Source organism: Diceros bicornis, chromosome 16, assembly GCF_020826845.1.
Source record: "Diceros bicornis minor isolate mBicDic1 chromosome 16, mDicBic1.mat.cur, whole genome shotgun sequence".
Classification (NCBI taxonomy): Eukaryota; Metazoa; Chordata; class Mammalia; order Perissodactyla; family Rhinocerotidae; genus Diceros; species Diceros bicornis.
Genome location: NC_080755.1, coordinates 6,072,763 through 6,088,824, shown reverse-complemented (window position 1 = coordinate 6,088,824; position 16,062 = coordinate 6,072,763). Strand labels below are relative to the sequence as shown.

The following is a 16,062-nucleotide window of genomic DNA, read 5'->3' as shown; positions in this document are numbered from 1 at the left end:
CCAAACTGGACCAGATCCAGAAGAAGAGGGTGAGGTGGCCCATGTTCCCTGAAAAAGAATGTGCGCAAGCTGTCTTCAGATTTAGAAACATTACCGCTAGGTTTGGTGATCATCTTTATTTACTGAAAAGCTGTAATAGGTATTATAAATATTAATTCTCAAGAGAAACAAGCACATGTAGGAAAATAAAATTTAAAATACTTAAGAAAGAACAATAGTAATTTTAATATAACCACACATGGCTTAAAGGGTCAATGACTGCATAAAAATGTAAGTATAAAAAGAAGAACATCTAAAATTCCACTTTCTCTTCTCTGTGTCTTATATACACACATACTCTGATATATTTTCTAAATGTAGGCTCCACAAGTGATCAGAAAGTTGATTATAACAAGAAATATGGTCATATTTTGGGTGCTTGAATGATTTTACAAATACGTTTCATTTGAGTATCTCCTATCGTTACAGTCCATGTTGTGTGTATAGACTACCATATCTGATAGCATATAGCAAGGATCTTCAACAAATTCAGAGCACATCCATTTTGTACTACATAAAAAGAGTTTTATATATACTGTCTTCCTACTTACATTATCTGGAAGGGGTTATAAGTACTTTGCAGCTGTAATACTGGAAGCTCATGAACTGTGCTTTATTTTGTTGTTCTGTATTCTAGAAACACCGATCCCACATTGGCAATAACCTGTGTGGCCCACAGATAAGATGGAGAAAATGTAAGCAAACGAGACACATTTGTTAATCATAAACATTTCTTCATTAGTGTCATCATCAGATTTATTTGTGTCATGTTTTTGTGAAAGATTCTGACAGTGATCATATTTAATCCACCTTTTAAACAATCAAACAATTGGGCATTTTTCATGGATGTGGATCAATGTGTGCATGTAATACATATGAACATTTCTTCCTATGGTCAGGATGGCTCCTTGATGTTAATCATGTAATGTTGGTCACATCCAAATTCTTCTAACAAAGTGGTAAGTGCATACTGCCTATGCACCTCGCTCAGGCTCTGAGAAGGTGCATATGGTAGTGGAGTTAGTGGTGAAGTAAAAGGACAGAAACACGGGTGTACTCTCCCAGCCATGCCATTACCTTTGTGACCTGGGACAATCCTGCAGCTCAAACTCCTTGTCTATGAAAGAATATAAGACCATGGGATGCACCCATGAAGCTGTGCAAATGCCTGTGGCAGAACTCAAAGATTGTGACACAGGTAACACAATTTATTATAATTGATTATACTCAAACCATTGATGTTCTCCCAGTAAAAGATGTATTATTAATCTCTAAAATTGAGTTGGGAAGATTCAAATTATTAAAAAACCTAAAAAAATTTTTTTCTAGTTTTCTGTCTGGATCTCAGAAATATTTTGAGGCTCCAAATGTGTCTATACGTGGAAAAGCATTTTTGAAGCTGTCATAGCATTAGAGCAATAAGGAAGAAGGTCCATATCCATGCTTCTAGACTAGAGAGTCCTGGCCCAGGACTCCAGGTTTGCTTCTCCCCACAATGTCTGAAGAATGGCCAGAGGCAAAGGGCAGGGGCAGGGGACAGGAGGGCTCTGTGGAACCATCACCTGCCACAAATTCTCCTCACTCCCGGAAACCACTCCCCACAAATACAGGTTAATAGAAACCACCCTTGAAAGTGAAGGACACAGTCTTATTTCATCAGCTAATAATAAAATAAATATCTCCCCACAAAATGCCTATCCAACCAGAGGAAATAAATCATTTAACGGTACAATTATTCTAACCTCACCAAGATTCACAAACCAAACAGCACGTGGAGCCCAGGACAAATTAAGTCTCACTTAGAATTTCCAAGTCACGATAGTTCTACCTTTATCATCCCCTTTGTGGCCGACCTTATGGAAAGTTGTGGGGCAACATGCAGTCACCTCTGACAAGCAGGGCAAGAAAGGACTGGGCAACAGACAAAGACAGGCACTAATGGACTGACTGTAAAACAATGTATCAACACTATGACCAAATTCCACAGAACATAAACAAGAGAGACCTGCTACATGGGAAATTCAACATGAGACTCACATCTGGGCTACTGAATACAGGGACCAGCCACATCTTCTATTTGCCCTTTTCTTTCCTGACTTCCAACACGTGTTGCACTTGGCTTCGGCATAGTGATTTTCAGGCATGTTGTAATCAGCTGGGGAGTCTTTAACAAAATTCTGAATGGTGGGCCCCACCCCACTAATTAGACCAATTAAATCAGAACCTGGGTGTAGACCAGACATTTTTTAAAACTCTCCAGGTGATTCTCCAGCGGAGTCAGGGCTGAGAACTCTGCATTTAGGCCCTTGTTTCAAAATAGCAGTTGGCTTTCTTCCTACAATATGACAGATTCTCTTTATTTTTTTAATTAATTAATTCATTTTTTTTGTGAGGAAGATCAGCCCTGAGCTAACATCCATGCCAATCCTCCTCTTTTTGCTGAGGAAGACCGGCCCTGAGCTAACGTCTATTGCCAATCCTCCTCCATTTTTTCCCTTTTTCTCCCCAAAGCCCCAGAAGATAGTTGTATGTCATAGTGGCACATCCTTCTAGTTGCTGTGTGTGGGACGCGGCCTCCGCATGGCCGGAGAAGTGGGGCGTCGGTGCGCGCCCGGGATCCGAACCTGTGCTGATAGCAGCGGAGTGCGCGCACTTAACCGCTAAGCCACGGGGCCGGCCCCTGACAGATTCTCTTTAAAACAAAGTCTCCCACTTTGTAATAGGATGCAGTTACAGATTCCCAACCCCCAACAAAATGCTCGAGTTTAAGCAGGAGCATCCGAAGTGCAGAATATTTACAAAAACAAAAAGAGAAAATTGGGAACTCCACTTGCCTATAAATTCTTGGGAATATCTAAGACTCTGTTGAGGCAAGAGCTTAGACCTTATTGTATTCTCTCAAGTAACATTAACACAAATATCAGGAGCAAAAAAATATTTTTACATGAAAACTTAAGATTTCTAGAGATAAATCAAAGATGGCAAGGATAGTTTCATTTTTAACAGGTAGTTAGTGCGTTGTGAAATGTCAATGAAAAGGGTCTGTCTCATCATTAATTACTACTATAGATAGCCAATCTTGATCATGTTTAATACCAAACAACCACTAAGAAAATAATTCTGAATCTGTAACAAAAAGAATTTAAAATAACTGGGAAGTAGGATAAAAAGGGGAAAAAATGTTGAATACTGAAGACCAGGAATAGTACAGTTTTCACGTGCTGCAAAATGCTCTTAAAGTGGAGACTGCAAAACTTTTAGAGAGAAGGAAACAGTAAAGATAAACGTGGTACATACAATTTCAGTCCTCTGCTACATTCCTCCTTCCTATCTAGCGGAGTCTCTAACAGGGACAGTAGAATATGAAAAAAGAAAGTGACATCAGGGTAGAAGGGTAGAGAATCACGTGCACAAGACCCAACCAGTATTTGAGAAGCCGCCTTCAGAATATATTCCCCATTTGTCAACACATTATTGACTAATCTTGGGATAGTACATCTGGCTGTCTCTCATTTTCCCCAGAAATGAAGGAATAAAAATGATCATTTATTTCAGTTGTGATGATTAAAAGGGATAGGAATTTAAAAATTATAGTGTCATGCAAATGTGACACGTGACAATCATTATTACGCTGCAGAAGAAGAGGCATGATAGGAGGCTATGATAGGAGGCACGAAGAGGCATGATAGGAGAGATGACACCAACACAGGAAAAGTCAACATGCATGAAGTGGGTGCCCAGTAGGATGGAATAGTACACACAGAGGGTTAAAACATGAAGCAGCTCAGTAGCAATTAGAGTAAGTCAAGAACCAAACCAAACCAAAACCAACTGTAGGATCTCGAAGGAAAGCACGGGGGAGTCAACACTAGTCAAGGTGAAGGAGTGAGCAGCCTGCAGACTAATTTAATGCTCAAGGGACGAAACAACCATATTGAATCATTATGTTGTATACCTGAAACTAATATAATGTCATATGTCAATTATACCTCAGTAAAAAAGAAAGGAAGGAAGGAAAAGAAAGAAAAAGAAGGAAGAATGAAATCAGAGAATACTATGGGGGAAAAGGAAACCTAGAACCTAAAGAAGTGGGTGGCACTCTGGTTAGAGGGGATAAGTCACTTCATCCCACTTGTTCTGTCAGAATTCCTGAGACCATGGATATATACATATGGTGGAATTTGAAAGATTGGAAAACAAGTCGCACGAATGAGGATAACACTAAAAAATGTCTACTTGAATGATCAAAAGTAAAAGATGTTATTAATTTCTAAGTTTAGGTGTAGTGCTGTGGAAATTCAAGTTACAAAAGGCCTATAAACTTGCATGCGTGTGTGTGTGTGTGTGTGTGTGTGTGATTCTTTGGATTTTTCTCTAGAGGAAGAGCAGGGGGAGGGGACTATATTTTGGACTTTAATATTCTGCTCTAAAAGTAATCTGACAGCCAGATCTTCAAAGCAAGATAACTAAGCAGAAACAAAGGGAAAAAACAGAAATTCAAAACCAGGTCTGTGAAGAACAATATTAGCTTTTCTAGAACTCTTAGCAAGCTGGTCACTTATTAATGAAGAAGGAAGGGAACCAGGAAGACTCCTCACAGCATCAATCTTCCATTAGCGACCCGATGCTCACCCATTGCTCTGGGCCACTCCCCAGAGACCATGTATTCCTCCCGCTGGACTCCCGCTGAACTGGTGAAAATGAATCACTGTACCTGTAACCAGAGCCTGTCGCCTGCCACAGTCCTGCCGATGGCACTGCACTGGAAGGTGGCAAACTGGCCGGCATTGACTTCCACATTCTGAATCCTCAGGAAGTGGGGAGTTCTGGCTGCATGAAGAAAAAGAATTGAAGATATTAAAAGTGGAGATCTGTAACTAATGTGTCTTTTTGAATCTATTTGCAATTTCAGGCCTTTCATTCTGTTTACTTTTGAAGAAAATAAAGCTTTTGCTTATAAGGGCTTTAAAGATTTCATTATGATTGTAAAAGATATCATGGAAGGATTTGGTGTGCTCTGTAAAAGACTAAAAAAGCCAAGCATTCTGGGATAGAACCAAACAGAAAGAAGATCTTTTATTGTTCCTGCTGTGCAAATTATCATAGCTCAGCAGTCTTCTTGTAATAACAGATCTGTATTAATAAAGATTATATTGAAGCCTAATTGATGTTTTGAACAAAAACATATTAGATATTTATACCAGCAACATGAAAAGAACAGTAAGAAGTTAAATGATGCTGTCAAGGCAATTTTTTAAGCCAAGTACAGAGCTGTGGGTAATATATATTTTAACACAACTAATTGGTATGCAGCATTACTTGTGTAATATTTCCCAGCCACCAAAAATACTCTCCCTATAGACAGACTCTGAGATTATGCTGGGACTGCCAGAGCATGGCAGTTTTTGCTGATTCTTATTTCCAATTCAAGAAGAAAGAATGATTCCAAATGCTAAACAGCATTAAGTCTCATAACATACATTGTCCATAGGGGACAGCTGTGTAAATAAAGGATAATTCTACTTGATCTGAGAAGCACAGAGCATTTTCTGCAGCACACTGAAAACATGTGTCAAGGAACTGGAATGATAGGTCACAAACTACATTTTGTGATAAATTCTACTTTTAGGAAAAAATTCTCTTATCATAACAAAGAGAATGAAAGAGTAGCAAGGGGTGGAGAAGGGGAGGTTAGGGAGTAGAAAAGGAAGAGAACAGCAAGACAATATTTTCTGAGAGGGATGGATAAATCTGGACAATAACTAGAATAAATCTTTTATGCCTTGCCAGCTTTTGCCCATATCCAACGTGTCTTTAGGCCATGTCTAGACACTTTCAAAGAATGATGCCCCGCTACTGCAGACCCGAAGATGATAAACTAGCATTAATATTAGCCTGTGCAGAACATAATTAGGAATGGAAGTGTTACCACCCAAGAACAAAGAAAAATGTATTTTAATATCAATAACACACAGGAAAACCCCACTACTAATTTGGAGACCACTAATAAATCAGACAATGTATTCAAGATGCTTAGCATGCAAAATGTCCTAAATAACTTCCAAAAAAGCTTTATAACTATGGGTCATTGTTTCTAATATTAGTATATTAATTTAAAACCCAATTAACTATTTTTCATTAACGTAATCAAATTATCTTTGGTCAAGAATAACACGATTCTATGGTTTTTAACAATCTCTGTAAAAAGTACCTAAATCAAATTTCTCTTCTACTCTCTGTTCCCAAAAAGCTGAAAGACCCGTTGTTTTTAGAAAATGGAAAATGGTAACATTTTTTGAGCACTTATGTGCCAGAAACTTTTCCAGTGAATACTCACAAATGTTGTGTGAGGTAGGTGTTTTTTCCATTTTACAGGTGAGGGGAACTTGTGGGTATTTGGCTAGTGTCAGACCCAGAGTATAAACTCTGGTCTACCCAATTCCAAAGCCCAGCACCGCCCACTACCGCACTCTGCCTCTGCAAGCCTTGCCGTCCAAGTCTGCCTTCCCATGCTCCCTCCCACTGGGACTGTTGGAATTTTAGATTCTTTAGAGGGTCTTCTCAAATGTGATTCTTTCCATGAAGCGTCCATGGATTCTCTTATCTTGCCGTTAGACCCTTCCAGTATCACATGTCCTCTGTCTGATACACTACAGTTATTGGGATGGCACTCCTAATCGGGATTATCAGGATGACCCTCACTATTGTCTTACATGCAATAAATAACACTGGATATTAAGGACTCCCACATAGCAGACACTCAATATCATAATTAAATTGAATTCCTATTATTTAAAATTAATAAAACCATACATATATTCCCGAAAATTGTTTACTTGCGATTTCAACTTCTGTAGAACTCCACTCTCCCACCTCACCTCTGATACAAATGAACAAAATTTACTAAACAAAAATTTATAACAATTATTATTTTAGATTTACTTACACCAGAGGTCTCCAACATTAATAGAGATCATTAAGAATTTGAGATTTGACTAAATTAATAGGACTACATTGGAAGCCAAAAAACTGTTTTCTTGTCAAAGAAATTTAAGCAAAATTGAGTATTTCTCTTCTTCTAATCCAACACAGGATGTCCATTATAGTGCATACGTCATCAACTGGAAACGTTTTCACCTGTTTTTTCCCCCTGTAAAATAATTCTAAGCACATTACCCCGAGCCACATGGACACTGAACTACACACCATGTACATACCGTTGGAGAAAAGAAGAGAAACGATGGAAGTGGCAACTCCTCTGTTCACCAGTGTATTTATACGACAGTAGACTTCAGCTACTTCACAGGAATTCTAAGGTTGCTGATCAGAGAGGTTTCTGCTCTGCCATCTTTCAGGACACACACACGCGCACACACACACTACCCTGCATTTCTGACTCTTTAAGGAACTACCAGGGCCGTTTCCGGTCAGCCATCCTGAGCCATTGGTGGTCCCCTGCTTCAAGGGATCTCTCAGTCACTCACCACCACAGGCTCCACCCCTCTATGGAACCACTCTCCTCAGATCACCAACTAGCCCGGAACTGGCCCGAGAGCCGTCATTCCTTCCTCTTCCTGTCTCCCAGCAACGAGAAATCCTTTCAGCCACACTGATCTTTTTTCAAAACTTCCTAAAAAACTTTCAAAGTTCTACTTTCAAAGTCATTTTCCTATTGCGTTTTCTTTTGTTCATTCTTCATCATGCTCTTCCCCTAACTGTAGATTTGTCTCAGAATTAAACTTGGCTCACTTCCCTTTTCAGAGTGGGTGTGCTCCCTGGTAGGTGTCTTCTGCAACCATAGAGTCAACAACCCAGAGCACAGCAAGAACTTCTCAAGCCAGATCCCCTATCCTCTCACTAAAAAACACAACAAACCAGAAGGTAACATTTCTGCAGCTCTTAGAAACAAAGGACCTGTGAAAGTCTCACCGGGCTACACTCCTGCCACCGACAAGGGAAGTTCTCAACTACTAGGAGCCTTGGAGCCCCTTCAGTCAACTGTGTGCCTCCACAAGGGCAGACAGGCCCTCCCAAGTCAAACCTGACGTCACGCTGCACTCCAGACCCAGGGCATCCAGACCAAGGAAAAGAACAGCCACTATACCCCGCACTGGTCAGCTCTGTCCTACAGCCAGAGTCTACTGCTAGGGTCACACCAAGAGAAAGCTGATAAGCCAGGTGTGGCCAGAGGGTGATAAATACTATCAGGAACTAACGTCCTATGAGGAACAGGTTTTTTAAAAGCAGATCCTTCAGTCTAGTGAAGGAAAAACTGGGGCACAGTGGAAGGGTAGGGGCAATTGAGAATGACAGCTGATTGAAATTTTGTGAGATGGATCCAATATGCAGAAACGACGGGGAGGCATGTTTCCCTCAAGGTAAAGAAGGGTTTTCTAACTCTTAGGCTGACAGGCCATGTATGAGCTGGCTACTGAGGGAGCCATTTGTAGAGGCAGAATTTGCAGCTGGCAGGGCAGAAAGGTGCGTAGCCTGGGCCCCGCATTTGCGACTGGCGTCCTACTGACTACTGCCAGCTCTCAGCGGGTTCCTTCAAGTCTTAGCCCGTGAGAGCCCTTGTCGCCTCCCCCCATTGCCTTGGTAGCGCTCTGCCTATGGCAGTGGAGTCCTTGCTTATGTTCCCCCTGGCTCTCTTTGGGCATGGGGGCTGCATCCTCGGCGCCCTCTTCGGGACACCTCTTGCATCCACAGTTGAACCATAAGAAGGCTTATGGTTTGAGTCACATTTGGGATTAGTTAATCTCTGAAGCTGGGCCAGAATTCCAGGCTTCTTTATTTGGAAGGTGCCTCTTGGGTTGGAAGTTCTTCTGCCTGGTCTTGGTTTTGAGGCCTCTCTGTTCTCCCTACTTGATCCTGCTCCTTTCACAGGAGCTCAGTCAACTGGATCCCCCTTCTCAAATCCCTGCTGACCATGTGCTCCTCTGCCACTACAGCACTAACTGTGTGCTTCCTTTCTAGTTGACATGACTTTACTAAGGATAATTTAGAACTTGGCTCCTTTGAGAAAACTTCAATCTCCCAAGCTGGCTCCTACATACATTGACCACCCCCCCACTTTCATATTCCTGTGGATCGTTCAAGACTGCATATGCCAATAGCAAGGTATCTCATTAATGCTGCCCTCTCCTGCCCATCTCATGGCCTTCTAATTCTGCTCGCCTCTTGCTCAGGTCACTATAACAAGTTGGGTCTTTAACACAAGGTGTTTTGCTGTGCAGCCATCTTTCACGAAAACTTATGTTAAAGGAGTGTTAACACCTAAGGCTGCTATTCTACAGTTTCACTCACTTGGTTAAGCCCAGGGTCAGTTCTGAGCCCGTGCTGGAAGCCTGTTAAATATTTTGAGTATCACTCCTGATATATCCTCACATAGTTAAGCTACTAAAAATTAAAAATTAAAAAAGTCTTCCCTAAAAATCCATTGCAAAATCTCCACGTGCTACTCAAGTATGGCTTAGGCCTTGGCTTCTTACTCTGTACCCCACCTATGACTCCCTCTTCTCCTTCCTCCTGTTTCCCCCTCCCCGCCTTCCAAGGCTGCCAAAATTCTCAAAATCTCTCATGCTTTTCTTATGCACTACAACTGAATTCTCTTAACTTTCTTCAACCAGAAGGGCCCATCAAGGTGTTCTGGGAAGAGCAGAACTCTGCACCCGCCCCTCCTGTAGATGCAGAAGTGCAGGAAAGGTTTTCTTTCCTACAGCAACCTTTCCCTTCCTGCTATAACCATTAGAAAGAGATTGCAGCCTTTCAAAGGCTTCCACGTCCCTGAGTGGCACATGGGGAAAGCTAAAATACATTTATAGTTTGGAACATCAAGAGTGAGCTTCTCATGGACTGAAATCATTTACAGAAAATGAATTTCAAACCTTGAAATTTCTGAAGTTCATTCCTTATCAAGCATGTCAGGAGAGTTATTTGGAAGAGCAAGGGTGGGCTATCTATATAGTTTTCTTTTCTTTTACTTAAATATTATAGCATGTTTCTGAACTGTCTGAGAAATAATATAATTCATTTTCCCCAAAATCTGAATGGCCTCCTGAAACAACTTACCTAGACCATCTTCATTTTACATGTTCCTCCTACTAATATGACTAATATAGTAAAGATCTCCAAGATATTTGAAATCAATTTAATTGTTTTTCCTAAGATTTGCGATTAAAGTAATTTGTTTTTCACTTTTGGAAAATATTTTCAATAATAAACATTAAAAATACAGAAGTACTTAATTTTTTAATCATATATAAATTTATCTCTAAGAAGCAACTTTTGAAATATGCATGCATTTCTGCACACTTAATTTTTTTTAAATGGAAAGCATCCTGCAACCTGTTGAGGAGACACATAGTATGTTGACCGAAACCTTGGGCCTCCTGAGGGAGGCTGGGAAATTACTTTGATTCATCTAGGTTGATAGTGAATTCAGGAATGTTCACATGGATGATTTATTTGCACTAGATGAGGAGGTTGATGAAAAGCCAAACCATGAGAACAGCTGAAAATGGGGTGGGAATGGGGAGGGGAATGAAGGTAAAAACAATTTCCTATTAGAACCAAAAAAAGAAAACTTCCAGCACCTGGTAGAATCCTCTCTCATGTGGGCATATTATGGGCAGCTATGTTATTCATGGGCTGCTCTGCAAGGCCTGGTGGGAGTTTCTGGCTCTGCACAGCACTTTCAGAGCAATCCTTTGCCATTAAAGAAACTTTACATCCTCTAGGGGCCAGCCCAGCGCCGTATTGGTAAGTTCATGTGTTCCACTTTGGCAGCCTGGGGTTCGCAGGTTCGGATCCTGGACACAGACCTATGCACTGCTTATCAAGCTATGCTGTGGCAGCGTCCCACGTATAACGTAGGAGAAGATGGGCATGGATGTCAGCCCAGGGCCAATCTTCCTCAGCAAAAAGAGGAGGATTGGCAACGGATGTTAACTCAGGGCTAATCTTCCTCACCAAAAAAAAAAAAAGAAAAGAAACTTTATATCCTCTAACTTGGTCTACCGGTATCTTTCTACCTTTTTGTGGCGACCATGCATTTTTTTTTTTTAATTTAACAAGATATCATCAGCATTTTGCCTTATTAAATATTCATCTAAAACCATTTGAAAATCTGCCTAATATACATCAGTGGTTGTCAATCAGGGGCACAGTCGCCCCCCAGGGAATATTTGACAATGTCTGGAGACATTTTTGGTCGTCACAACAGGGGTGAGGAAGGTGGGGGTACTACTGGTGTCTGGTGGGCAGAAGCCAGGGATGATGTTAAGCATCCTACAATGCACAAGACAGCCCCCACAAAAAAGAATTACCTGGCCCAAAATGTCAATAGTGTCAAGGATGAGAAATCCTCATATACATCATATGGACACACAAAAGTTTACTGGAACATTCCTCTACTGTTGAACATTTGAGTTTCTTATACATAATGCCAAGATAAAAGTTTTCATAATTAAATCCTCATGTAGACTTTTCTTTTTCCCTTAAGGTAAATTTTTAGAAATCGAATTACTAAGACAAAAAATATGCATTTTTAAAAGACTTTTGACACAAACTGTCAAACTGTTTTCCTTAAAGCACATAACAATTTGCATTTCTACCAGCAGGGTATATAAGAGTGCTCTTTTCACCACCCCTCAAAAATACTAAGTATTAATTTCTGTAATCTTTCCTGAGAAACTTACAAAAAAACACATACTCTGCTCTATCAGCTAACTGAATAATAATAAATAATTTGAATATCGAGATTGTCACTGGTTCTGCCATAGGTCTGTTCATCCATAGGAAGTCTGCCCCTGGAAAAATTGCTTTCCTAAGGCCTTGTTTCTAGCAATGGCTACCTGAACCAAAGAGTAAGGCACAGCAAAACTCATTTATCAATACAATCTGCTAATACTTACTGTCTCCAGGGGGTTGTCTGTGAGCATAATTTCAATTTGGAGGCCAAAGATATGATTGTGTGATAGTCTTTCTTTGTTTACCCCCATTCTTAATAAAGACATGCAGCACAGAATGAAAGTTATTACCTCTTCTTTAGAATGGTGGTGATCTTCAACATGGCTTTCTCAAAGACTGCCAGTGCATATTTGCACAGTGACATTAAGGGTCTAAGCAATCTATACCTCTGTTCAAATTGTATTTTGGGAGGGCCCTTCTCTGGAACAGATTGATTGTCTTTGGTTTGGTAAATAGTGTTGCTTGGTTGAGAAAAAGACTGCCAGAAAAAAATAACCTGGCTAAGATAATAAAGCCACACCTCAAATGGAAACCATATGAAGACATACAAACGTATTAAGCAGAAACACTTTCATAAGCCAATTATCCTTTTCAAATGAAAGATAATTAATTGACCCAAATGGATGATAGTAACTCAACCACCAGGGTGAATAAGACAAAGAGACTGTGGAATCTGATTTTCCAGATCAATTTCCTCCAAGAAGATAGAAGTCAAAATTTATACTAATGGCGTTTATAAGTTTTTTCAATAAATGTTAGAGGCCTATATAATCTTTCCAAAGTTTTAAGATGCCTGGATTCTGTCTGTCTAGTGCTGTAAATCCTAGAATTGTTTTCAGTTGGGAAGTAGTTTCAGGCTGATACTATTTTAGGATTTGGATTTCAGCACATGTGTGTTCAAGCATCAATACTTCCGCCCCTTATTACCTCTGAAGAGAAGCAGAAGTTCCTAAACCCAAGCCTTAGTGCATTTTTTTTTTTAATTTGTGAAATAGGGATTTTAAAAAAGTACCTATTTAATAGGGTTGGGATAAAGATTAAAAAAGATGATGCCAGGAAGGCATTCTGTGTGCCTGGTACTTAGCCTCAAAAATGTTCATTACTATTTAAAATAACTAATCTATCACTGGAAACTGGAAAAGATCCCAAGAAAAAGAGCTCCATAGCCAGGAAAGTTTCGATCCCATGCTGAGCTGTATGCTCTGAACCTTGCCAAACTACCTTAATTGTAACACCAGGTACAGCACCGTTAGAGTGAAAAATTTCAATCTATCCCACATTGAAAAAGAAAAATTCTCTCTCTCTCTCCCCAAATTTATAGGCCCATTTGTCTCCTGGATACCCTTTCAAAATGCTATGCCAGCTTTCTTCTAAAATCTGCAGGAGTTCTAAAAACTAAATATCTTCCATGAATAGCAAACAGGTTTTCCTAGTACAACTCTCCTATTTTCTCATCTCTGCCATATTCTGTTGCTTCTTACTAAGAAAACACTTTTTTTTTTTTTTTTTTTTGTGAGGAGATCAGCCCTGAGCTAACATCCGCCAATCCTCCTCTTTTTTTGCTGAGGAAGACGGCCCTGGGCTAACATCGGTGCCTATCTTCCTCCACTTTATATGGGACGCCGCCACAGCATGGCTTACCAAGCAGTACTTCGGTGCGCGCCCGGGATCCGAACCAGCGAACCCCGGGCCGCCGCAGCAGAGCGCGCGCACTTAACCGCTTGCGCCACCAGGCCGGCCCCACTAAGAAAACACTTTTTAAAAGAATAGAGATTCGGGGGTATTAATTGATCTCAAATTAGCCTTTTGATCCCAAAGCCAAGAATTATCACTGACCAAGATGCAAATCTTTTTGTAGATGTTTCATATTATTGATTCTTCAAAGCCTGCATCAAAATACTGACAACGAAATTAGAGAACAGTAATTTTGGAGATCAAAGTGCAAACTGAAGTGGGACAAAAGAGGACTGTGTCCTAACCCCTTTTCAGTTTCATTTACATTTTAATGTAATGGCATAGGTTGAAATGAACTGGAGGCATGCCCAACTGCCAGAGGAAACAGTCAACGTTCCTCTCTATTTCTGTAGCATATCATCACATACAAGGAAGCCAACTTCTACCAAAAAGAACAGCCTGGTACTGCCTACTTTAACACTAAAAACAATATGTTTTGCAAAATTTTTTTTAATTTTAAAATGAACACAGCTAAGTTACCCCCATCTAAGAAACCAATCAATTTAGTTACTTGGGGATACAATCAGCAGCTAACTCATTCTAGTGGGCCTATTAGGATGTAGGGTCTGATAATAATAATAGTAACAGCTCACATTTATTGAGCTCTTACAATGTGCTAAGCACTGTTCTAAGTTCTTTATGTACATTAATTCACTTAGTCCCTACATTGACCCTATGAGGAAAGCATTATTATTATTATCCCCATGACATGAATAAGGGTACAGGGCCAAAGAGGCTAAGTAACTCTTGTGATAGAAGCAGGAAGTTTTGTTCTTACCACGTTTCAGGACAAAACTATTTTTGTTTTGCTTGAAAGTTAAGAATGGATCTTAATGGAATAATTTTTCAAGTGGAAAAATAGATTCAACATTCTTATCATAGAAAAATAAATTAGGCAGTATAAACAAATAACTTTTATACATCACTTGTATCTTGAAGAAGAATGATATTCCTCTGGAGAAAAATCCAAGTTAAGTTCCTACATCTTTAAAATGAAATGTCAGCTCTGAGTCTTATGCATCTCTCAACCAAAGCAGAGGATCTGTCTTTATTCAACAGAATATAATTCAGAAAATAATTCTAGTTTTTTATTTATCACTATAATTCCTACTTTAATCACAAGTTTAATGTCTTCGTAAAAAAATCTAAATTTGGAAGTAGGCAAGCAATGCTGGGTATGCAAATAAATCAATGAGTGAAAAAATTAATTATGTTTTATTTTTATTTATTTTTTTAGAAGATTTTTATTTATTTATTTTATTCCCCCCAAAGCCCCAGTAGATAGTTGTATGTCATAGCTGCACATCCTTCTAGTTGCTGTATGTGGGATGCGGCCTCAGCATGGCCAGAGAAGCAGTGCGTCGGTGCGCACCTGGGATCCAAACCCGGGCTGCCAGCAGCGGAGCACGCGCATTTAACCACTAAGCCACGGGGCCGGCCCAATTTTATTTTATAAAATAAGAAAAATTTGAACGTAGAATGCTATATTATGAACACAGCATTTCTTAAATGTTTAAAGAAACCATTAACATTTAATATTGCAAAGTAGTAATACAGAATAGTCTTGGATTTTGTATTCACTTTATACAATATGTGGCACAGGGGTTTATAAGGTTTTTTTCCCCCAATCTTTTCCATTATATTAGTATGTTTTAAAATTTTCAGAAACATAATGTGGCATGATTCTGTGTAATTTTAGATTTCAGAATTCAAGGAATCATATGTGCAAATTAATGTGTTATATGACAACATAAAAAATTATTATATGCCATAACCAAGTAGAATTTATCCTAGGAGTGCTATGTTGATTTAACATCCAAAAATCAATCAATATAACACACCTCACTAATAAAAGACAAAATAAAAGGAAAAAACCCACATGATAATCTGAGAGATGATGGAATTCAGGAAACGGTAACCCAAAATGTAGCACCATGGCATATTGAATATTTTAAGGTGAAAGAGTTTGAGAAAATGGTGGAAGTAAGAAGGTCACTCTGATCTTACCCCACGCTGACTCTTCTCCCCTGAAATAGTAATAAGACTCTCATGTGAGAGGTGTCCTCCCTATACCAGGGGAGAGGAGCTTCCTTACCCCCAAAACCAAAAGGACACTGAGAAGAATCCTGGACAAACACATCTTGCTAAGCCTCCCTCAGTTTCCTACATTTACCTCATACTCTTTAACACCTGTACGAAACTTGTACTCTGAACACTGTAAATGGTATTGAAGGAAATTTTAAAAGACTCCAATAAAGGGAAAGACATCCCATGTTCATAAATCAGAACACCTAATATTGTTAAGATGGCAATAACCCTCCACTCAAAGCGATCTACAGATTCAATGCAATCCCCATCAGTACTTTAGCTGGCTTTTTGGCTAAAATTGGTAAGTTTATCCTAAAATTTATATGGAAATGCAAGGGACCCAGAATAGACAAAACAATATTGAAAAAAGAGGAGAAATGTTGGAGGATTCACAGATCCTCATTTCAAAACTTACTACAAAGTTACAGTAGTCAAGACACTGTGGTGCTG

General features: G+C 39.5%; 1 protein-coding gene across 3 annotated transcripts in view; it reads right to left on the bottom strand.

Moving 5' to 3' along the window:
• PTPRM (protein tyrosine phosphatase receptor type M) overlaps positions 1-16,062 on the bottom strand; it is a 779,193-nt gene that overhangs the window by 447,710 nt on the left and 315,421 nt on the right. For all 3 annotated transcript variants that reach the window (XM_058556689.1, XM_058556687.1, XM_058556688.1), the window contains exon 5: positions 4,754-4,869. In XM_058556689.1, the coding sequence (XP_058412672.1) occupies positions 4,754-4,869 (116 nt within the window). The remainder of the gene's footprint in view (positions 1-4,753; positions 4,870-16,062) is intronic.